Source organism: Dermacentor albipictus, chromosome 1, assembly GCF_038994185.2.
Source record: "Dermacentor albipictus isolate Rhodes 1998 colony chromosome 1, USDA_Dalb.pri_finalv2, whole genome shotgun sequence".
Lineage (NCBI taxonomy): Eukaryota > Metazoa > Arthropoda > Arachnida > Ixodida > Ixodidae > Dermacentor > Dermacentor albipictus.
Genome location: NC_091821.1, coordinates 107,213,896 through 107,239,485, shown reverse-complemented (window position 1 = coordinate 107,239,485; position 25,590 = coordinate 107,213,896). Strand labels below are relative to the sequence as shown.

General features: G+C 42.5%; 1 protein-coding gene across 12 annotated transcripts in view; it reads left to right on the top strand.

Moving 5' to 3' along the window:
- twin (CCR4-NOT transcription complex subunit 6-like twin) overlaps positions 1-25,590 on the top strand; it is a 309,342-nt gene that overhangs the window by 267,528 nt on the left and 16,224 nt on the right. For all 12 annotated transcript variants that reach the window (XM_070524425.1, XM_070524421.1, XM_070524434.1 and 9 more), the window contains 4 exons: positions 5,987-6,055; positions 9,996-10,153; positions 11,433-11,587; positions 15,171-15,322. In XM_070524425.1, the coding sequence (XP_070380526.1) occupies positions 5,987-6,055; positions 9,996-10,153; positions 11,433-11,587; positions 15,171-15,322 (534 nt within the window). The remainder of the gene's footprint in view (positions 1-5,986; positions 6,056-9,995; positions 10,154-11,432; positions 11,588-15,170; positions 15,323-25,590) is intronic.

Here is a 25,590-nt window from a genome sequence, read left to right as displayed (position 1 = left end):
GCAGTGAAAGGGCAACGTCTGCTTAGCCATGTAAGTGGCGCGGAGCAGGTAATCGGAAAAGACATTGTATGTGCCGCTGGAAAAATCATCTGCACAAATAATGCGTGTTAGCTAAAGTCATTTTTGCAGTGTTCCACAAAATGTTTGCTGCAAATTCGTTTTGTCTCTGTTGGCAGCAACAGATTTCCATCTACACTGTGCAGAAATAAATAAGATATATCGCCACATAGCACAAATACGACATGCGCACACAAAATTTAACTAATACATCCCCTACAATGTAGAATAGAGGCAGCAGCGCAGATAGCTTGGCCATTTTTTAACAGTGGTCAAGAGATGGAAGTTGAAAGTATTAGTAATTATTTCTGCTTCAGCAATGCCGGCGTGTCTTAGACTTGGGTGCGTATCATCCAGTAACTCGATCGGTCGGTGCAGTGGTGATGCAGGAATGAACTCTGGCCACTGCTAGCGCATGCAACAGAAGTGGTTTCTGTTCTTGGGCAGCACACACACAAACAAAACACGAGAAAGAAGACAGAACAAGCGCTGGTCTAACAACTGAAAATTTTTATTTGTATAAAAGGATTATATACCCAGTAATCATGAAATTCATGTGAATCACATGTAAAAACCACCATACACTCGCGAGTGATCAGTGAACGAGATCGCTTCGTTTGCCAGTTGTTTACTTACTTTGTTCGGCGCACCGCAGTAATCCATGTCTGCTGTCTGCTTTTTTCGTACTATTTTCTTGTGAATCGGCAGAATTTCACTGGTGGTATCAACGTTTTCGTGTTTTCATTGCTGGTGTGACAGTTAACAACACAATAATAATTTCCAGTCATCCTAAGAGGCGCCGTCGCAAACAAGAGACGTTGCACACACAGCACGAGCTAAGTGCGGGCACAACCTTGAAGGGAAGCAGCAGAAACGTACACCTTTGGGAGGTAGAATCATTCTGCCAGGGGAGAAACGAGTGCTGGTGTCTAGGATGAAACTTGGCGTACGGACGTCTATATTCAAGGAGCAAAAGCCCTCAGATTTTCTCTCTTGTGCCCGCTCTTGCGCCTGTGCACAAACAACTGGCGATCCCTCAAATGAACATCTCGTGGAAATGACGCCCTTTATTTGGCTGCAATGGCTACACTTCTCCCCTTTCCCCCTGTTTACCATTCTCTGCGAGCGCTGGTCCAATGGCTGGTCACGGCAGTCACCTGCCCTTGCCTTCAATATTACAGTGGTGTCTGCTTTAATCCCAAGGCAGGCCGCTGGCTCTCGCCGAGCGCGCCGGCCAGCCTCATAGTTTGTAGTGATCACTTCCGTTTACTGTGAACGATCACAAATGATGAGACCTCTGCCACCTCTGCTCCAATGGGACAACTAGTGACGCGGCAGTCTTCAAATAAACAAAGCATTGGTGAGGACGACGACGGGGATCGTAGTTCCACAGCGAGTTGCTGTGAGGGGTGTTCGCAACTTCACTGTTGGGTACATGTAATGGGTCGGGATGCTTCCTCAGTGCGTTGGCATGGCTATTTGCGATCACGTTTTACCACATGTACTACTAAGTTTAACTAGGATGGGGCAGATTGAGGGTCGGGGCTCGCTGCACACTGGCATGCCTCAGGAAGGGAGAAGGGCGGCCTCCCACCCCCTTTCTGGATTCATCATTGCATTGAACGTATGTACTATGACCCATCTGGGAGACTTAATTTTCTTATATTGCCATGCTGCGTCATGTACATGTGATTAAGACTGCTTCAAGCTGAACTCGACCCCTCAAAACGTGCACATGTCGTGTTGTAATTGGCCCACACTCATGCCAGATGAATATGGACAGCCAAATGCTTCGCTGCGTAGGCATACTATGCCATACATTATCTTTAACTGCCAAGGGTGGATACATAGTGGCACCGAGTGGGGTACAAGGTGATTGTCACATAAACAAGTAGGTGACTGTGGGGGTTACTCCAAAGGATGGAGGTCAGTTGTGCTTTCACTGTATTCTAAGGCACGTGACACTGCATGCCCCTGCATTTTGTCAACACATGAATTTTTCAGCTCCAATCTTTGTGAAGACATATCAAAATAAGTGTGGCATGTTTCGGGCAATGTATAGGCCTGTCCCCTAGGGCCCCTGTCCCTGCCTCTGAATCTGTCAGTGATACCTGTGGTTTGAACTTTAACATTGTTGCTGTGGGTAATGACCCTGTGAGTGCACCTTCAAATTCACATCCCGATTGCGCTTTCATCCATCACATTCTTGTTGCAGTAGGGCTTGTGAATAGTTTTTTAGAAAATTTTTAATGACTGCATTTCTAAAGCTTTTAGATTCTATTTAGATTCTATTTATTTACTTCTGCTCCTCTTTTGTTCACATTCAGACATATTAAAAAACAGCAATTCCAGAAGTTGCTTGTTGCCTCATATGCAGGCTAGTGTTATGAGCTGCTGAATAGTAGTACACTAGTGCAATTATGCATTATTATTATTATGCATGTTGCTGGCCTTTCACAATTAGCGATGCTTTCAAAGCCTTCATTAGCTGTGGTTGGGTTGCGACTTTTCTTAACTGAAGCACTTCCCTTCATATAGCCCCAAGATTGTTGAGCGACGAGCCAATAAATATTCTAATTTATGTACTATCTTTGTGTCAGCTTGTGTCCTGTGTGACAAATAGCACTAATTAATGTGCATGGGCTCGAGCAGCGGTGCTGTGTGAAATAAGAAAATTAACTCTAAAAACACTTCAAGCAGTTCTGCAAAAGTGGCCCTGTCCCCCTGCCAATCAGTAACCCATCCCTCTTTGAGAATAAACTGGCCTCCATGGAATGAAGGTGCTCTATGACTCATATGCATAGGTGCTTAGTCACTTCCACCTCACCACTTAGTTTCACTGCCACTTTAGTGGACTTTCAGCCCTTACTGCAGGATTTATGAGAGTTTGCATTCACGTCTTATTTGGAGCTCCTTTAGTTGTATCATGAGTTCTCTACAGAGGTGTGACAAGGCCAATATCTCGGGCAAGGGTATCTTTCTTAGCTTTCACACTTCTGTAGCTTACCTCTTGCATTTCTTTTACTTTCTGGCTACCTTTGGTTCATTGTTAATAGACATTCACCTTTATGACAGCCAAAGTGCCAAGAAAGGCTACAAGAGCAGTTTGGGCTTTTTGGTACATAACGACAGAGTAATAGCATAAAATGAGACACTGCCATTGGAAGCGAGACACACGAGTGCTAATGGTAGCACTGCTGAACAAATGCAATGTTTATTCATGTTAGTTGTGGAGTCTTCCTCTGATGTTTGGTTTTCAGAGAGTCAGCCAGACAGATCAGGGCTGACCAGCTGGCAAAATTTCTCTGGATCTAAGTATTTTAGCATTGTTTAAGGAAACAGAAATTTATTTGAACTTAGGGAAATTTTGCGCTATTGCATTGAAATGGTAAAACTGCAGACATGGCGGCTTGTTTTGATTTTGGTCGCTTTGCAAATCACCTTTGCATCAACATGAGAACTATGTCTTTTGATTGTGCATCAGTGCGATGAACATATCTCACCCAGTAAACTAGTCTTTGGTTGCCCTGAGCATATTAACTAAGTATTGCTACTAATTTTCTCATTTGTACCTCTAGCTGAGCTGTCAATGTCTATACACTCTGAATGAGATTTTTCTGTAACCAGCAAGCACTGTATGCTGCATATCTTCGTGCATTGCTGCAAATGGCACGGAAGCATGTGAATGTTGTGGTGCTATGTCAGTACATGACATTAAAAGAAATATTCACACCTTTTACATTGTTGCCGTGAAGTGGCACACTATTTTGGCGCTGTTGCATTCTATAAAGAAGATCCAGCGCTTATCCTCCTTAGAATTCGAATAAGGTTCCGTGTAATCTTGATACATTGGGCTATGGGCAAAGCAACTTTGGACAACAACAAAGCATATAAACATTTTCACATCTTTTTCTATGAATATTGCTTCAAGCAGGAGGCCTTGTTAGCATAACAACTTGCACTGCGATATTATGTCAGCTTGAGCCCATTGACTTCATTATCTGAATATTTTAAAATGAGCTTTAAAAAATATGAACTATAATGTTTGCAGTGTATTTGGGAATTAAACAAAACTTTATCATTGCAGAAATTATATTGACAAACTGAACAACCACATTTCGCACAATTGTAGGGAAATCTAAGGAAATTTTTATCCGATTTGAGGGAAAACTGGCTTCGGAGGTTGGCAGCATTGGTGCTGACAGAAATGATGGGCCACTTATTACACACTCACCTAAGCATCTTTTGTCATTGCTGCCTCTGTCACACATGCTGTCAAAGGAGCTAATGTAGCTGGTGTATTTCTTATTGTCTACAGTTATAGGCTGTTTGAAGTAGCAGAGTGCACAGTTTCACTCTGCTACTTCTTCGCTATATCCCTAGACATTTGGCAATGTCTTGGGATATAGCATTGGGAAGCTGCCCCATGTTTGCAGTGGGATATGTGGGGTGCATCTTCCAGAAGGAACTGCACATTTTGTAGAGGGGCTGTAAAATATAAGGCATGAGTTAAATTTCAGCTATGTGGTATGAAATGTAGCCAATAAAATGTACATTTAAGCTTGTTTCATGCCATATTTCTTGTTAAAGGGTCACTAAACAGGAATGTGAAGTTAAATTGTATTAGTAAACTATACTTCTGCAATAACAACAGCCACTTTTGTCATAAAAGGTAGTTGAATAAGCCAGAAAAGACATGAAAATAATTCTGGTAGTGATGCCATCCTAAAGCTTCAGCAGCAACTTGCCGTGATATTATTAATTTCGATAGGATCTGTTGGGTCTAATTAGTATCTTATCGGTAAAGAAGGACTACAGTTTATTCTAAAGGAACCATAGATGAACCCAAGCAAGTTTCAATAACCTTTCCTGCTCCAAAATGGCCCAAATAAACGAAAATACTTAAAAATGTGTGACATCGCACTGATGTACTGGTGCTGGGGTTTCCACACAAAATTTAAAAAATAAATGTTTGGCCTTCACTTTCCTCATTACTAATTCACTTTCTTCTGCCAAATAAGTGAAGCGAGTTTAAAAAGAAGGCTTTTACTGTTTAAAACAGGATTATCATTGCTTTTTAGTGTCCTTTTAGCATGAAATCACTGCTACCATAATTCATCCTCATTGCCTCAGTACAATCGGTAAAACATTGCTGTGTGGTATTCTAGCCAACTAAAGTGGAGTGCTGATTTTTTCTTACATGCTCTGCACATTGATGTAGGGCATGTATGAAGGCAGACCTCTTTTAGTTGGCACCTAACCTAGTTAGCACAAGTTACTATGACAGCACTGCTCTTATGAAGAAGCTGTGCATGCTTGCAGCCACTTTACCCTACTAATGGACACTAATACATCCACTTGAAATTTAGTGTTGTACAGCTGGTTGTTTATCCACTGTGCCTTAAAGTGCTTGCCACAAAAGGCTGCCCCCCCTAACTGCACATAGCTTAACTATGCCAGTGGTGCTAAAGCTTTTTTTTTTTGTCTTTTGGAGTGTACACTTTTTCGCAGTCATTTGCTTAAGCAGGCACTTGAGGAGATTTGGTTTTAGCATCCTGCTCTGTATTTCTGGACCATACCCAATTATGACTGCATGCTTCACAGTGGTTACGATTTCCAGCTTGCTCTTTAGTTTTTCTTTTGGAGCTTTTTTCATGGCTGAATCCATTTCCTCCTTTTATTTTTCTCAGGCTGCATTTAGCCTCTGAAACTGCCAGGTACAGGCAGATACAGTCATTAAGACTTGCCAACACACATTTGTTACCATAGCATTCATTCAATCTGGTCAATGCTTGTTCTCTGTTTAATGCAAGGAGTACCTCAGCATGTTTGATTCATTAGCTGTGCATTGGTTGCATGGAGGAGAGCTGAACATTCAACTAGTAACAATTGTGTGTGTGTGTTTTTTTTTTCTTTTTCTTTTTTGTAGTCACTGCGGTTCAACCACCGCAGCGGCCATGGGTGCAAGTGGTACATCAAATGCGATCTCAGCCTTCAAGTAAGTGGCCTGGCCTTGAATTCCTTTATTTGTTTTTTTTCTCTCCTCCTCTTCTTCTTTTTTTTTGGGGGGGGGGGGGGTGGTGCACGGCACGCTTTCTAAGGTGCATCTTGAACATCCGAACACCACCCCGCCATCGTTGCAGTACTAGATGTATATTCACTGGAGAAACTGGATACTATACTGAAGATTCTAATGTATTGCATACTACAGTCGAAACGTTGCAGTTTATCTCGCACTAACTTATCTCTCACACGAGGCTAACCCTCATGTAGGTTATGAAGCTCAGAAGTGTACCTGTCTGCACACAACATGGTTAAGACATGAGTAGTAAATCAGCCATTGCATGTATGCTTTGTATTACCAGCATTTAGAAATGTGAATCAAGTTGCTGATAGCCCGTAGTCAACATAAAATGTAGAGTTCAAGTTGCACGTACTACAAGCTGTCTCAGTTAAAGTGGTACTGACATGATATTTCCGACTCTTCTATTTTTTCTTGTGTTAAATGAAGCTCCTAGACCTCTGAAACCCTAGAAAAAATAGGGACAAGCCTCAGAGTGCTGTAAATAATTTCATATAATACCTTTTCTATAGCCAGTGTTGGTTTCATTTCCCAGGAGGATACTGTGTTGCAACGTCGCATCACAGCATGTGGACACATGGAAGCAGGACATAGCAGCATTTTGGCACTCACTCCAGCTCACTCGTTTGTCCGCTATGCCTCTACTTGTTGTGAGGCCTGATGTAGCACAATAGTGGATAACCGAGCAAGCCAGAGTCAGTGTCAAAATGTTGCTGCTTTTACATAACCGCATACTGCATCATGACGTGACATCGCGACACAGCAGAATCAAAACCGAAAGTGGCTGTAGAAAATATATTATATTAAATTATTTAGGGCACTCTGAAGCATGCCAGAATTTTTTTCTGGTGTTTAGAGAAGAAAAAAAAACGGATGACTTGAAAATATTGTAATAGGGGGACACGACCCATGAAAGGGAACTTCTGAATCGCTAGTTCAATTATAATAAAAATTGGAAGGCTTGTTTAGAGCAATAGTATAGGGCCAGGTGCCAAATATTATCATTATAAAATAACTTATCAAGGTGTTGCGCCGTTTTAAATGTTAAAGTGACTATTGTTACTTCCAAAAACTACCATTACAAAGTGGCAAGAAAGTTTAGCATCTTCGTGCCTGATATAATATTAGGAAAGCCCAAATATGCCACTGTGGAGCCATTTTTTTATATATTGTCTTACAGCTGCTTTTGTAGAAAAAATTTAGTTGGTACCATTACAATTGGCACTTGCACTTTGTGTACAATTTTTCATTTTTTCTACAAGAAGGAAGGTAAAAACTTAAAAATGTAAGACCACAATAGTATTCTGCATAAATTTTCACCCAAGAAAAGCCCTACAAAGAAGTCTGCCTGTCTAATATAAATATGATAGCTTTTGCTTATGCAAATTTCAGTCAAAAACGCAAACTCTTCGGAAATGGCTGCAAAAGTTTAGTAGTGTGTCATTTTGACCTTACTGCATGCATTTCTTATAGAATATCCCAGGGCCATAAGTAGGTTCTTCTTGTATTCTGCAATCTTCTGTGAGAATAACTTTGAGCTTCTGCTTCTTTTTGATCACTTTTGCGCATACTGCTGCATTTGCTCTTGCCTTGGATGGGCATTCTTCTAAGCTCTTTTCCAAATGGCATGGTGTGTGTGCCACAAAGTGTCCAACTTTAAAGCAAACTCTGAATCCCATATGGGCCAGCATTCTAAGACTGCCAGGACTGTGGCCATTCAAAATACTACCAGCGCTTGCCAAACAAACATGTCTGGGGAAGAAGGTGCTGCATCAGTCTCCTGTGATGGCCTGGAAATCCCGGAGCATGAGTAACTTTCGTACACAGTCAGTCACCCACCACAGGCTGCACCCCTCGGCTTTACGAAACGGTGCCACTTTCCAAACCTGTGGCATGTGCCTAACTTAGGGGACATTTTACAGATGTAAATGTGCAGACTAGAAATTGCGAAGGGATCGTGGAGCACAACATGCACCAGCAACAGTAGTCAACAACAGTTTGAAGTTGCGAAGCCACATGTAGCAGTAAATTGTAGTCAGGGGACACCGTCTGCACCAACAGTGCTTGGAGTTTTGCCTTGTTTGCAGCCACTGCCCAAAATTTGTTGCTTCTGACCTCATTCATCTGCCTTTGCACACGCCTTGTCAAACCCTTGATGCCACTGCTTGAGCTTATAAAAAAAGAAAGGAAAGACAACATTTACAGTGGTGATGGCAGGCATTATACTAGACTTTCCTCGCACCGCAGTTGCACTTCTAAAGTAGTCACATACACATTTATTTATTTAAGGCACCAACGGTCCATCTAAAAATAAAAATTTCTGCTTTCTTACAACGCATGTGTGGCTGAAATTTTGCTGGCACATTCTTGAATACTTCAAGGTACTGAAACTGCAAGAAGCTTGAAAAGCATTTTTTGGCCAGAAGTTGAGAACTCTTCCACCTTTAAATAGTGCTTCACTCTGCTACATTGCATTATTGCCACCAACATGTTGCTTTACCTAAGTATTCAGTCTTGAAGTCTTGAATATACACAGTGCTCATCTTACTGTACTGCCATCTTGAGTTTTCACTGTTACCTGAGAGTAGGCTTGGAAATACCGTTCTTGTACTTTATTAAGCTAAGAAATTGGCTTTTTGTTTATTTATTCAGCTGACATGCTTGTGCTAGCATTCTTTAAAGCAAGGCCCGTATTCTGAAATGTTCGCCTTCTGCAAAACTATCGTCTTGGTCACGCCTCCGCCAACGGCGCACGCGGATTGGCTGTTTTGGCAAAACCGGAAAATAAACAGCGCCATCTAGTAGTTCTGGCCTACGTCATGTTAATGTCATGGTGTCGATGGGTGCTCTTGACATGTATTGAATAGACAAACATGTCTTTTGGCATTCGGTTGGTGGTGGAGTGTAGTAGATATGAGAGGTGGTAGCTTATAGTAGTCTTTTTGGTGATGTCTTACATGGTTCACTTAAAATAAAACATTTCACAGTTCCTTCTTCAATTTATTTTACCTAAAGCGGCCGTAGCCAACCATAGTCAGTGTGCAGAACCCGAACTGCAGCCACTACACTTGAAAACACACCCGAGCCGCTCTGCACTCGCACGGCGTGGTCTCTCATGCGATGTCAAGTGTTTGAGAGTGCGTGTTGGTAGTGCACGCTGACGTCACTAGTAAGCAGTCGCTTAATTTATTGAATGTGACTATTGCAGCAGCAAAACTATTGCGGAAGGCGAACGTTTTAGAATATAGCCCCAGACTTTTCTGTCACACGTGTGTACAGAACAGAAACATTGGTGTTGTGTAGTTTTTCATGCAGGCACAAGCACAATAGCACAAATCAAGGTGAAAATTATACTACACACAATTTGGAGTGTTCCCAGAAGCTCTGGCCTTACAAATACACACACTTTCATAAAATTTAGTTGTAGACAGAATGCAGTGTATTTAAAGCAGAAATTAGTTGCGTGAAACTCCATTGTTTTACAGGTGAAATGCTGCCAGTATCACTGTGATGATGTATATTCTGCTCACATAAAGCGACAATTGTGAAAAGAGGGAGCTGTGCTTTGCATAGTGAGATTGTTAATAGTGTTGTAGAATGTGTGGACATGTAGCTTGCTTCATGTGCACTTTGAGTGCAAGCACAGCCATTTTAAAGGCAGACTTTAAGTTATGTGAGTCTGCCTGCAGAGTTTTGAGTATTGTCTATTGATGTGGATGCAGGCTGCACACCTGGCTCAGTTTGGTATGTCAAATCATTAAATTGTAATGTTGCATGTGCCCACCTCTGTTTCTGGCTGTAGCTGCTGGAAACATTCTTTTGTGTGTTCAAAATGTTTGCTCTATTTTTTTTCTAGCTGCATTCACAGTGATGTGCTACAATGTGTTGTGTGACAAGTATGCCACGAGACAAGTGTATGGGTACTGTCCAGCCTGGGCGCTTAGCTGGGAGTATCGCCGAAAAGGAATAATGGATGAGATTCGGCACTACGCAGCTGACATCATCTCTTTGCAGGTAATGTTCTAGGATGGGTCCTGACAATTTACACCCAGCATACATACGTCAGTGAGTAATGTATAGCTGGAACCTCTCGCAGAGCATCGTGTTCTGATTTAGTGTGATAAACATATTGACCATAACAAAGCTGACTCTCATTCTCAGGTTGCTTTAGACTGCTTTATTAAGGTATAGCACAGTTTTTGGGGCAGGTAAGAGCTGTTTCAAATAATTGTACTGTTTACTTGCATTTCTTTTTATACTACTGACAGTACAGCCACTGACAGTACAGAAGATATTAGGACAGCAACCATAGCAGATATCTGTGTTAAAACCAGCTAAAGTGTTCTTTAATAACTTTTTTCCTAGTCGCAAAAAGAAAATTTATGGGAAAGCTTGCTACTCTGCCCAATGTATCTGCCATGTGGTACAGCATCATTTAGATGGCACTTTTCATTGTCCTGGGGAGGCTAACCTACATGCATATTCAAATGAGCTGTATAGCCTTTCCTATTCCAATGTTTCAGGAGACTGTACAAGAAATGTTCATTCATGCTAGCACCGCTAAAAGCACAATTTGTTTAATAAAGAACTGGTAGGAGCACGCTAAGTGCATATGTTTTATATACTTAATTAATATTATGTCGGTGTTGTGAAATTTTTTGTTGCCCTTGGTGACTGCATTTGTTAAAATACATTCGCACTATGCATATGTTTGGTCATTGTTAATAGTAGTTAGACTAAAATATCCACATTTAGTAGGCTTATAGCAGTTTTTCATTTAATGGTTTCTTCATTTAGTGGTAGTCACTTGAATGCACTGCTTCGTGTGCTGTCTCCTGCAACACTGCAGCAGAAAAGTTTACACAGCTTATATGAATGTGCATGCAAGTTAGCCGCCCCAGCCGATGGCTAAGGGCTCTCTAAATGAGACTGCGCTACATTATGGCTACTTTGGGAAGCATAGAAAGATTTTGCATAGAAGTTTCGTGACTAGAAGAAAAAGTTGAAGGACTCTGGCACTAATTTACTTCCTGTGGTCTGCTAGTCCACAGATTGGCTGTGGGAGCGATGCATGCTGCGTCTAAATTTTGTGCACGGATATACATTTCTCAACTCATCTCTTTACCATGGATCCCTTTCCCCTACTTACCAATCAGTGTAGCAAACCAGACCTTATTCGCTCTCCTTTTTACTCTATCTTCACTCTTTCTTTGATTGCTGAACTATTTTATTTTAAAAAATACTATTGCTGGTGATACAATATTAATTTTTTCCTTTCATCTGTGCCCTCTAGGAGGTAGAAACAGAACAGTTCCACGACTTTTTCCTACCAGAGCTAAAGCGAGACGGTTATGATGGCATCTTCTCCCCAAAATCTCGGGCTAAGACCATGTCTGAGAGTGACAGGAAGCACGTTGATGGTTGTGCTATTTTCTTTCAAACAAGCAAGTGAGTAGTGATGCTTCATCTTTGAAAAATTTCTTTCCCTTCACTTTTCTTGCCTCATTGCTGCAGCTCTTTTTTCTTCAATTTATGTGGTGCCTGTGTGTGAATATATGTGTGTATGTATGTGACAAAGAGAGAGAGTGATTTTACATTGTTGCATTCCTTACTTCCACTGTACACAGTCATCTGTGCAGGCCCTTTGTGTGCCCACGAAAACTATAGGAGAAATTCGAGCATAAAGTTATCCGTTGCTTATGATAGTCGGCCACTTCAGTAATGTCAACGTTCAGATTAACACTCTGTAAAGCTGAAATGCAAAAACGCCTGTGTCCCGTGCATTTGGGGTATGTTAAAGGGACACTAAACTGAAACAATAAATCAGTTTAGACTAATGAAGCATTGTTCAAAAACCCTGCAGGCAGTCATTTCAAAAAAATAGTTTGATTATTAGATGAGAAAATGAAGGTCCAAGTATCAGTATTTGAATTTCGCACCAAAACCCCAGCGCCGGTACGTCAGTGTGACGTCAGGGATTGCAAAGTATGTTTTTGCATTTGGGCCGCGTTGGCTGAATAAGGGTTCCCAAAATTTGCCATGTCTAATATTTGGTTCCTTTAGAACACAATGTAGTCAATCTGTACCGCTATGTATAATTAGTAGGCCCTAGAAGATGCCATCAAAATCCAAGACATCACAGCCCCCAGGTGCGGGAACTTAAGTAGGCGTCGCCACCCGTATTTCGTCCTTGCGCTTTTTCTGACTTACCAAACATCTTATCGTTGTAAGAGTGGTGTTTTTGGTGTTGTAGAACGGTAATTTACTGATGCAGAAGAAATCATTTTTCACTTTAATGTCCCTTTAAAGATCCCCTGATGGTCAAAATTTCATCTATACGGTGTGCCTCATAATCAAATCATGGTTTTGGCACTTAAAACTCCACAAGTCAATTCAATTTAGATTAACACTCTGCAGAAGTAAACTGTGTTTAACGGTTTAATGATCATGACATATTGTATGTGACAATGAAATTCTGATTTTGAAAAAGCTGCTCATGTAAATTGTTCTCCAATTAAATACAGCGTGTGCTGTAGCACAGTATTCACATTGCGTGCCTTGAGCAAGCTTTGCCTATTGGCAGATGATTTTATTCAGTCAAGAGATCACCACCATTAGTGCATGTGAAGTGACTAGATGTCAGTGTATCATGCAGTCAAACCTCACCTACTGCAAGAACAAAGCATAGATTTTTTTACCTCATCAGCCTGCTTAATGCCAGTATGGTGCATTTCATTGCTATTATTGTTCTTTCAATGCTGATGTCAAGGTGATTGATTTCTCAGCTTAATTTTGACTACACATTTTGTTCAATGCTGAGATATAGGTATGTGTACATATTCATATAGAATTGAACCAGCTCAATAGGTGCTGACTCTGCACCATTGCACTGCAGAAACAGTCACCTTTGTGGGAGTGCATAAGTATGCCTGTGACAGGTTTGATGTCTGTCCAGATGCAACAATAACTGGTTGTAGTGATCAATTTCTTAGTTTTTTTAAGGTTGCACTATGTGTTATTGCCAGTGGTTAGCCCCTTCAGTCTTGAATTATGATTGAGCATTGCTAAGGTCTCTAAATTTTATATTTTTCTCAATACATTGTACAACCTTCGCAGAAAATAATTTTGGATGTTTAGATGAAGGCCAGTCATCATAATTACTAAAATTAATTTATTACAGACATTGACATTGACCTTATATAAAATGTGTTATATGATGAAAAAAACTGAAATAATTGTTACAAGCAGATACACTGGTTAAGGCACTTGAAGCAGACAATTCTAGTGTGTAACCCCCATGGTGACAATCCTGTCTACAAAGTATTACACCTTGCACACTGTGAAAACAGCTCATAATTGAAACAAAATCATGTATGCCCTTCTTATTTGAGGTGTCACTCATATCAACAGCAGCGACGTCACATCTGTCATCTCTGTGTCACACGCATTGTGAACATGAACAACTTCGGTCCCAAGGAATTCAGAGTGCACAAAAGCACCACCAGAAATGTGCCATACAGCAAGAAAATAAAGGCAAGATAAAAAAAAGGGAAGTGGTGTTGCGACATAAGCATCACCTGGGCCCTCTGCCCTGATATGGGAGAATGCAAGGATGGAATGTCACTTCCGGTTGTTGGTTGAGGTAATGGAAAAGAGCCTGTATGGCAGGAAGGGTACCCTCGCTGCACCATCATTTCGTTTGCTTTAATTTATGCTATCAATAAACTCTTTTTACAGTGCTTATAAATAGATTGCAGTGGACTGTAGTAAGAAACGGCTGGTAGATTGGTGGTAATTACTTTAAAATATTTAAAGTGTGTGGTCTCACCCGTGCTCTTGAGACAAAGGAACGACAACACAGTAGTGCAAACAATCATAAGGGCATTTATTGTACCTTTCTTACACTAATGCCTGCTAGCCGAATTGCTATCCACAGAACATTCTGGGGGGCGCACGACAAATCTAGAAGGTGTGCCTCGCCACAACTGGATATTGAGCGAATATGTTTGCCCCCATGCTGGCCACCAACACCTGGTCATTCGCATGTATGGTTGTGCGAACGGTGGCACGTTCGAACAAGGCCTCACGAGGCAGTCTTGCAGAAGCATGGATGCATGACTCTCACGCATCCCTCTCTCGCACGCGTCGAACGTCCGCACCACTTGCTGACCCCTAGTCAAAAAGGAACAGCCTTCTCCCTTTTGTGCCCTAGTAACCCCGCCGTTAGGTGGGGTTACTTGGGCCACGCGACGAAGCCGGATTAAAGGAGACGGGAGCCATGCGGGCAAAACAACATCTAGGGATGCGTGAGAGTCGTGCATCCCCACAAAAGCTACAAACTCAGCATGAAGGTAAAAAGAATGAGCTTGGTCTTGCATCATTCCCTTTGAAAAGGATTATCACTATCACTATCATGGGTGAATCCATGAGTTCTTGTTAGCAAGAATAGCTGGCATATGAATGTTTTTGAAAAGGTGTACTGAAGCTGTTTTCTATTGATCACCATGACTAACTCCATAAATGTGAGGATGTGCATTAAATCACTTTTCATGGTGGGAGGCATGCCAGCAGAGACTGCAACGAAAATTGGAGTGGAAGCAGTAGTGGTGGGGGCAAGATACTATCGCTGTGCATTACCTCCATCTTTTCTCCTTGTCAAGGGGCACAGGCACTTAAACACTTGTTTGTGTTTGCAGCATTCCGAATATGTCACATTCTGGATGCGTTGAAATTCTAGTAAAAGTCTTTTTGGGATGGCGTTAGCCTCTTCAGGGTTGCTGTTTTGGTGAGGATGGTTTTCTGGTCGGCACCGTATTCTCTTGCAAAGCTTCTGATATCATTTTTGTTGCTTGACAAAAGCAATACATTTATAGAAATATTGTCTATGTTCTTCTGAATTCAGTGCATTATAGATCAACTAAATGCAAGCATCTCACGTGCAAAAATAACACAAAAGCTTTTGCAAAAGCTGAAGCCTATGCTTCGTGGTCATTGTTCCCATTAATTGGGTTGAATTTTGTGTGATGTGCAGGTTCGCACTCATAAAGGAGCATCTTGTGGAGTTCAACCAGCTCGCCATGGCTAATGCAGATGGCTCAGATGATATGCTGAACAGAGTTATGACCAAGGACAACATTGGTCTGGCAGCCCTGTTGCAGTTCAGAGAAGGCATCTTTGAGAATGGTATCATACCTGCCTACTCTCTTGAATTTTTCATAATGTTTATGAATTCGGGCTCATCTTATGCTTTGCATTAAGTTTTAAGAAAAATCAATTTTGTTCGCAAAAAGATTTTAAAGGGACAAACAACTGCCCAGAACGTTTCATGAGAGTTTGGTGAAAATAAGAAGTTCATGATTCATAGTGATGGAACTTAACATGCTGCTCACATTTTAAGTAGGGATTATAATTAGAATTGGCACAGAAAATCGCAAAAAGAAATGATTTGTTGCAATGGGGGCTTTGCGATGAAACTGGAGTACTAGGGCTCGATTATTACCATGTGACCGCAGATTACTGTACGTGAAGTCACTGTTATTAAGTGCACTATACGTATTGTTTAAAATTGCATTCTTTATATTTTACAGGCATTTGCTCTTTATTCTATGCATATTGTGACCTAACTAAAGTTCGATCGAATCCTGGCCATGGCGGCCGCATTTCGATGGGGGCGAAATGCGAAAACGCCCGTGTACTTAGATTTAGGTGTATGTTAAAGAACCCCAGGTGGTCAAAATTTCCGGAGTCCTCCACTACAGCGTGTCTCATAATCAGAAAGTGATTTTGGCACGTAAAACCCCATAATTTTTTTTTTTAACCTAAGTAAAGTTCATGCTTACAAGTTGCTGCGTATGCAACACCACAAGTGTAATGACAGAACTGGGGCATCCCTCATTGCATGACAATGCACATTATGCTCTTTCGCACACTAGTTTGAGCTAAAATTCTTCATTCCAGCTCGCTCAGGTTTTCAAGAGATGACATGCTTCCAAAAGGCAACATGCTGAGCTGCACATCATGCGTAAAAATACAATTCACTAGTGAAAGTGTTGGTTCACGCTCGAAAACCTGGCTTGGCTATAAAGAACTTGACTTGTATATGACCAAAGTAGTCAGAGCATGTGGCCATTATTGCTGAAATAATTCAACAGTTCAGGAATCGTGAACTGCATGAGCATCAGCTCGATAATCGAAAGATTACTTTCTTATGACTAGGGCCACACTTGTCTGCTTTCCACTGAAGCTGGTGTACAATCACTATCGTGCTCACCTCTCTGTTTCCAGTGTACGAATTCATAAACATGATCGCGACTTCCGATTGAGAAATTTGGGTAAAAAATTTTCCACACCATTTTTCATATTACCACTGCAGTATTGGACACTGTTATAGTTAAGCTTTCAGTTACACTAAAAAGTTGGTTGCCATAAATATTGGTTGTCGGTCCCTTTAAACCTGTTGAGAGATGGGGTGAAACAAGATTGCAAAATATGCATTAAAAAAAAATTCTGATGGTGGCTGCACCACCCTCTTGTAGCAGCGTAAGATGGCGGGGTCATATACCGGAGGTGTACTTGCTTTGAGCAAGTTATCTGAATAAGTTCCTGAAGCAGACAATATCAGCAGCAGCAATGGCACTGATAAAGTCACTGTGTTGTAATACAGTTTTGTCGGTCTCTGCTTGTTCCAAGTTTACTGCTGCTTGTGCACTGCTTCTAAAAGTAAATGATTGTTAATAAAGTGTGCACATACCCAGCTAAATGTTTGTGCTCATGGCACACTTCTTTATTTAAATTCATACTATCACCTATAAAGCAGTCACTAAACACAAAACGAAAATGCAAGTAAAAAAATAGAGCAGTATAAAGTTTAGATACCCTTGTTTCAGTACACAAGGGAAGGTGCGTCCAGCACACTAGCTTTAACTAAGGCACTGAACGACTGCTGCTTGACTGCTGCTTGACTGCTGCTTGACTGCTGCTTGACTGCTGCTTGACTGCTGCTTGACTGCTGGAGACCAGTCAGCACTCCCATGCTGGGTGTGTTGATCGTAGTGAGCTTACAGTTTGTTTATTTTATTTTAATTGCAACTTGTTCGGTTGCTTTCAACCATTGTGTTAGGTTTGTTTGATTCGCCTGCACCACGGTGAACCAGTTGACGACAGGACACAAGAAGTTTAGGAATCCGCCTTTTTCATGGCGCGATGCTGCATGCGCCTTGCCTTAGTAGATTAGGGGCAGGGTAGGGCCTTGAAACATTTTGGAAGGGTTGCGTGTGTGGCTTGATCACATTGAAAAAGCGCACACACGCGCACTGCTGCAGATACGCATGCTGTGTATTGCGTTGCAACTCCACCGGTTGCTCTATGTTCGTGCGATGCCAAAAACATGCGTAGCGTATGACCAAAACTCCACGTTTAAGACAGGAAGTGGCTACAACTTCATCCGAACTGCACCATGAGCCATGTAATGGAAACATCGCATAGCTGATGACCCTGCAGGGGCGTCTGTGTGAGCAGGCGTTTGGTGTGTTGTGACACCGCATACCCAAGCACACGAGGGTTGGATCCTCCCGCGTCCAACCATGCATGGCTTAGCAGTGTCCGGGGACAAGGTGATCCTGGGGGTTAAGCTAATGCCCTGTGTTTGGACCGTTTCGGCCCCTTGGTGGCGGCAACACACCTCTTTGGCCTCGGCTTCACGTAGACGGCACCCCCGGACTGACCTGACCGTAGGGAATCAGCATTGCCTTTTCCTGTGCTCCCCTCCACCCTTTACTTTCCTATCCTATTTCTCACACCTCTCCTGTCTCCTCATCTCTTCTTGGTTTTTCCCCCTTCCTGTCAGCTAGGGTTAACATTGTGTGGCAAACCACCCTGTGTTCTACCATATTTGGTTATAGTTATGGTGTACAGCTGGCGAGGGCAGGAATTGCTTGCAATCTTTTGCCTCGTCTTGATCACCCTCGGAAACGAGGGCAGACCGATGTAGCAGTTGAATTTTTTTCAAAAAGCCAAGAAGTGCTTCCAAAATTTAATGTTGTTCATAGCGAACAAACAGAAAATCCTGCACGCACCATAAACCCATTTGTTGTGTCTTGATCTCTCACAGATGCCTTGGGGCCAGGATACAAGGTATCAAAATGGGCAAGCGGAGGCCTCCTTTTAGAAGTTCGACACAAACCATAACACCTTAGAATTCCAAACCTTGTGTCATTTGGGGACATCCCCGTTACAGTCTCAGCACATCGCTCCCTCAACACTGTACGCAGAGTAATATCCGAAAACAACTTCCTGAACTTGACAGAACTACTCGAAGGATTGAAAGAACAAAATGTGACAAATGTCCTCAGGATAAAAATCTAAACAACAAAGAAGTTCCCACAAGACACTTTGTTCTGACATTCACTTCCCACAAGCTCCCCGACACCCTCGAAGTAGGCTATATTTAAGTAACTGTGAGGCATTACATCCCCAATCCCAGAAGTTGTTTTAAATGCCAACGGTACGGCCATGGCTCGCAGAGTTGCCGTGGCCATCAGACATGTGCAAGGTGTGCCTCGACTGATCATCCATCTGAGAACTGTGAAGCTGCGCCCCATTGCGTGAACTGCGAAGGGGACCATGCAGCATATTCCACGTCGTGTCAAACTTGGAAAAAGGAAAAGGAAACCATAAGCATAAAAACTAAGGAAAACATCAGCTTCAAAGAAGCACGGAAGCGATTTCACATGGATAGAAACACTTTCTCTTTCTCTGCTAAGGCAAACTTTGCCGATGTGGTGCGCGGGGATGGCACACCACACCGGAATCTCTCCATTGCCCAGGCAATGCCTGAAGCAAGAACATCCGCCCCCCAGCAGATGCAGCGAAAGCTGCTCTGCCAACCCCGAAACACGGCCCGCTGGTGCAACAGTCGGCAGCCCACAAGGCCTCTCCCCAAGAGGAAAGGGCCGAAACACACACACCCACTGTTTTGCGGTGTTCTAGCACCTCAAGGGAGGTGATGGACACAACTCCTTTGAAAAAAAGAAAAAGAAAAAAGAAAAAACCCAATCGCGGCTCCTGAAAGTCAAGTATGCTGCATGCCTTGCTGCTGCATACCTTGCTATTCTGCAGGCCTCTGGGGTAGTTAACAGAATCGTAAGGTATGGTATACAAAAGAGTGCAAAGAAGCAAAAAAGAAGCAAAACAAAACCTGGGGTATATTTCGTAGATACCCCACACATGAGAACATTACCAATTTCAAAAAAGCAAGAGCTCAAGCCCGTCATATTTGTTGCAATGCTGAGAAGACTTCATGGCAAAACTGCGTATCATCCATAAACAGTTCTACCACATCGCAAAAAATGTGGGACCAAGTTCGCAAACTTAATGGTGGTTTCTCCCCCTTCACAATTTCTTTTGTGACAACACCTGGTAAACAAACAAGCATTGACAAACAAGCAAACATATTAGGCAAACATTTCTCTGAAGTTTCTAGTTCCTCACATTACACACAGTCATTCTTAAAATACAAGAACACAACCGAAAAACAGACTTCCAACAACTAGTAGTACCAGGGAGCTGTACAATAACTTAATTACACTTCAGGAAGTCCCCAAAGTACTGTGTGCCGGTAACCGAACAGCTCCCGGCCCAGATGAAATTCATTATGAAATGCTAGCCCACCTTTCTGAAACCGCTATTGAAACACTTTTAAAATTTTTTAACAAAATATGGGCATCAGGACAAATACCAGAGGCTTGGAAGAAAGCCGTGATTGTACCTATCTTAAAACCTGGAAAACTGCCAACCTCTGCTGGTAGTTGCAGACTAATAGTGCTTACAAGCTGTCTCGCCAAAGCTTTTGAAAGTATTCTAAATATTATGTTAATGTTCATTCTACAGTCCCGGGAACTTCTTGACGTCCACCAATGTGATTTTAGGAAAAGCATGCTCAACAGTAGATCATCTCGTTTGCCTTGATGACACAATCTGAGATGCTTCTATACATAAACAACACTTTTGCGGTCTTTTTTGATCTTGAGAAAGCCTATGACACCACATGGAGGTTAGGAATCTTTCGCGACCTTGCAGACTTTGGCATCCGGGGCAGGATGCTCAAATGCCTGAGCGACTTTCTGTCAAACCGCTCATTTCAAGTCTGCCTTGGTACCACTCTGTCAAAAAACTTCATTCAAGAAAATGGTGTGCTGCAAGGGTGTATTTTAAGTACAACACTCTTCATGGATAAAATGAACTCCTTGGCCAAAATAATTTCAAAGTCTACAGTGTACTCAGTCTACGTAGATGACCTTCACGTAACGTGCACATCCTCCAGCTTGTCAACATTTGAGAAACGGACATGACTAACATTAAAGAAACTAGTCGTATCGTGAGAAGCCAACAAACACTGACACCAAGGACAACATAGGGGAAATTACTTGTGTTTATTAAATGAAATAAAGAAACGATAAATAATGGAAATTAAAGTGGATGAAAAAACAACTTGCCGCAAATGGGAACCGAACCCACAACCTTCGCATTTCGCGTGCGATGCTCTACCAATTGAGCTACCGCGGCGCTGTTTCCCCATCCACTTTCTTGGGTATTTATGTGTCCTAGTAGAACCCTGGGAGTGTTAGCCAGCGCCATCACTCGCATACGTTGGCGACGGACGTGGAACGTCCTTCTTGCTGCAGGCGTCACGAGAACATGATCTTTTTGGGTAAAGGCAACTGGTCAATAAACCCACACATGCTACCTGAAGGCATCAATGTTGCCGGATTCGAGACCCTCGTTACGTAATAAACGAGAAGAGAGGGGGGTTAACCAAGGGTCCCAATTTTTATTAGTCGTATCATGAGAAGCCAACAAACACTGACACCAAGGACAACATAGGGGAAATTACTTCTGTTTAATAAATGAAATAAAGAAACGATAAATAATGGAAATTAAAGTGGATGAAAAAACAACTTGCCGCAGGTGGGAACCGAACCCACAACCTTCGCATTTCGCGTGCGATGCTTTACCAATTCAGCTACCGCGGTGCTGTTTCCCCACTGTTTCCCCAGCTCAATTGTGGGTAAACACAATTGACCTTGTCCATGTACCTTATAATCCTCTAAAACCTTATTAATCGTTTCCTGGTAAGACGAGTCAAGCGATAAAAATACTAAAAAATCATCAACATACCTAAAAACTTTTAAAACTTTCCGCTCAATAAAAGCATGGTCTAAAGAATGATCCACACTAGACAAAAAAAATATCCTCAAGGACGGGAGGAACACACGATCCAATACAAATACCATTCCGTTGTATACGGTTGGTCATTAGCGATAAAAATACCAAAAAATCATCGACATACCTAAAAACTTCTAAAACTTTCCGCTCAATAAAAGCATACAATGGAATGGTATTTGTATTGGATCATGTGTTGCTCCCGTCCTTGTGGATATTTTTTTGTCTAGTGGGGATCATTCTTTAGGCCATGCTTTTATTGAGCGGAAAGCTTTAAAAGTTAAAAATTAGTAAGGCTGCCAACTATCATGTATATTTTTACTGCAGAGTGCTATGCTCTATGTGTAGCTGTAAGGAAAATGAGAGAGAATATAGAGAACAGCATAGTCTATACTGATTCTCTCAGTCTACTCACGGCACTGCATTCCAGAAATGCCACTGCACCCTTATTCGGTAGTATCATACACAACATAGTCTCTACACAAGGACACACTATAATCTGCTGGGTCCCGAGTCACACAGGGATAAGTGGCAATGAGAGAGCAGACACATGTTGCACAAGCTGGGAGTAAAATTAAAAAAGTGAACATTCCTCATAAAGACTGCATGAAGTTAATATAAAGTAAATTGAAGGACGAATGGCAGAAGACATGGGAAAGTGAATTGAACAACAAACTACACTTAGTAAAGCCCATCTTAAAGGAGTGAGAGTCATGCAGGCACCAGCAACGTTTCATTGAGGTAATTTTATGCCGTCTACACACGGACACACACATCTTACACATAACTTCTTGTTGACAAAACAAGACAAACCTTTGTGTGAAAAATGTGGAAGTGAGCTCACAATCAATCGCGTTGTATTCTCGTGCAAAAAACTTGAAAAACTGCAAAAGAAATATTTTACCCCTTTTTACAATAAAAACATTCGCTTTTATCCAACATTGCTTTTAGGTGAAGACACACTTGTAGATAAGTCATGTGGCTTTAGCTTCTTAAGGGAAGCAGGTATCTTAGAAAAACTTTAAATTCCTACCCTGTGCCTTACTACATAGTGGAACACTTCAGCCAACTTCTCATGACTGAGAACAAGGTTGAGGTCTTTACTTAATTTGTTGGGATCCTCAGGAGCCTTGCCTAAACAAGGACTCGCCGAGGTGACCCAACGTCGTTAGAAGAAATGATACCCTGTATTTGGTGCATGATAGCCAGCCCGAGTTGCTTATGCACCACTAAACCCAATACAACACAATACAATACATTGCTGATGAAGTCTTCTTGCAGCATCGACCCACCCCTGCTGGTGGTGGCAGCGTGTCCCTGACTTCACGTGCTCATTTAAGGTATGGTAACACTGGTTCGGTATGAGACCGACAAGATGCTGACGCCAACGATTGGCTGGCGATTCAGCACGAGTTGTCGTATAGGGCGATGGGCTTTTGTGTCAACGACTGTGACAAAAATCAACCTGCCGACCATCCGTCAACTGATCCGCATGTGATCGGCCGCTGAATCGACAACACGATAGCCACAGCACTTTCGCTTGCATATATAATTAATCGCACCCAAATCAGTAAAAACATGCTTTCCAAGTTGAAATGCAAAAATTTCAGCTCTCTCAAGCCACGCACATGAAGTTTGAGCCAATGTTGATCCTGCTCAGCGAAGATTAAGCATAGCGGAGCTGTCGAGTTCATGCTCCGGCTACTGGCAGACCTGAGCTGAAAAGTAAGCAATTAGGATGAACGAAACTGCTTTTATAGTTCAGCTATGGTCTTAGCGACTTGAAATCAACTACTATTTACTTCTCATGCCACACGCACATGCAATAAGCACGGGAAGCGGTGACACAGTGCTGCGCCAACATCTGTACGTCACGGTTACCGAAGGCTGCCGGTCGCATTTGCTACATAGATGGGTGGGTCTGTATGTATTGTTATGCTGACATTTTTTAATTCCAGAGATGGACTGTTTACCTCTTTGACAAATGGTAAACAAGAGACGGTCATTCGGTACAGCAGTATTAACGACCGCCTCACTCGGTTACCAACGATGTCAGCAATGCAATCTGTGTTTTTGCGAAAGTACACAGCCTATAAGTGAGAGCTTATAGGCCCGTTTACATGAATGCGACAGTGGCGCATCACATTTCCAAGCACATTTGGGAAAGGTGATGCGACGCCGTTTACATGTAGCGCCTTAACTCTCGCAAAAACGTAGCGCCACATGGTGTCGTATAAGTGAAGTGCAACTGACTTCCGGTGCAACTGGTTTCCGGTTGTGGGCCGAGTGCACGTTGGTGGTTGAGTGCCGAGAAATAGACAGTTTTAGTTTAGCGTATGCAACTTATAGCGTACGCTATACGCTATAGTGTAGCGGTCGCGAAGCAGCGCACGTTTTCTGCAGCTTTAGCTGGCCAGCGAGATCTTCGGATCTCGGAGGCCATTAGTCGTCGTTGCGGCTACTTTCCGACTATAGCGATAGGTAGCGCTGACATCTCGAATATTTCTTTCATTAGGCTTCGCCTCGTTCGAAACGAGAAGCGATCTCGAAAACACCACAAGGTTATCCATAATACCCTGTCGTCGAAGCGGCCTGAGACTAAGCGAAAGCCGTTTACACATTCATTTGCTGCGAACGAAGTGTATTTTACAAAAGCAACGCCAAATTCAATTCGAAGCGGGCAGCCGGGACCGCCGCCATGTTGTTTGGCAATTCCTTCCCATCATTCCTAATGCGACGATCCTGCGTTTACATGCTCCGCGAGAGTCGACTCGCGCCCGTAAATCTACCCTCGCCTGACGCATTAATGCGATGCGCCTGTCTAGCGCATTACTGCTGTTTACATGAATGTGATGCGCTAGAAATGCGATGCGATGCGACACTGTCGCATTCATGTAAACGCGGCTTATGTTAGCATAGTTTTCTCTAATAATACTTAATGGAATGCGTGTAACTATGATGAGATTAAATAAAAGCGAGAAACAGTAATAACAGTACATAATATAAATGTCTGTTTCAGAGTCACCATTATTTAATAACCTCAACCGATCATACTGGCTCATCTCGGGGTGGAACAACGCGGCTCATATGTGCAGATATATAGATGTTTTGCTCCCTTTTGACTTCATATCAGTGATGTGCCGTTTCCATAATATTTGAAGTTAACAACAATCTGTGGCTATGTAGGTGTTAATGTAATCAAATGAACCGCCTTGGTAAATCCGACGCAGAAGGCTGCGCTCAAAGGCTAAAGGCTTCTTGAATATGCGAAATGTCTAAAGAATGTGTAAAAGGAACACAAAAAGTGAGCTGCAAGTGCAAAATCAGTGGCAACAAATTCTAAGGCAGCCACGTCGACAGACAGAACTTAGCATGCTTTTCTCTGCCACACTGTTACCACAACAGCGCAATCGGGCCTTCTCAAGTTCTCACCTAGTAGTGGGTGAGTGCTGCATGGCTTCCAGGAATGGCATGCTGACCCAGAGAAGCCATTGATAATCAATCGCGATCCACAAAACTCACAACCGAAGCACTACTGATGCAAGCTCAACATGGGTGCAAGTACACAAATAAACAAGCAAAATCCCTGGCACCTTTCCAAAACGTTTCCAGTGGCATGTGAGAGAGGGAAGCACAGGAAAACGAAAAAGGTGGATTGTGCAGCTTGATTTCAGCTGTACAGGCACAACATGACACTCCAAAGGAGTGCTGAGGTGCCGACACAGTGCAGGCCTTATGTTTTGCCCACCTAATGTGTGCCATGCATGTAGGTTTCAGAGGTCCTGAATTGTAGGTATGGCTGGTTTATGACTTGTGAATAACACACCCCATGTTGTATAGACACCACAGACAAATGTAAGCAGGGTTTCAAAAGCACTTATGCCTGCGTGCTGCATCATCTGCTTGGCTACTGCTTCACGCCTGCATGTCTACCCCCAAGTCGTCGCCATCAGTAGGGAGGGTGCAGAAAAATTGTGAACCAGCCCTGCACCTTTCCTCCACCTTGTCAAACAGCATGTTCAGAGGGCACCATTGCTGCACCACTGAAACGAATGGCAGTGTGCAGCACCACGTGAACTGGTTCAGGTGGTGCAGGTGAATTAAACAGACCTGTTGTCTTGCCACACCCTTTTTGTGATAAGTTTAAGGTTAAAGGTGCCATGCAAGACTTTTTGATCATGGTAAATAAACATGACAAATCATTGGAAAATATTGTCACAAACATCTAAGCC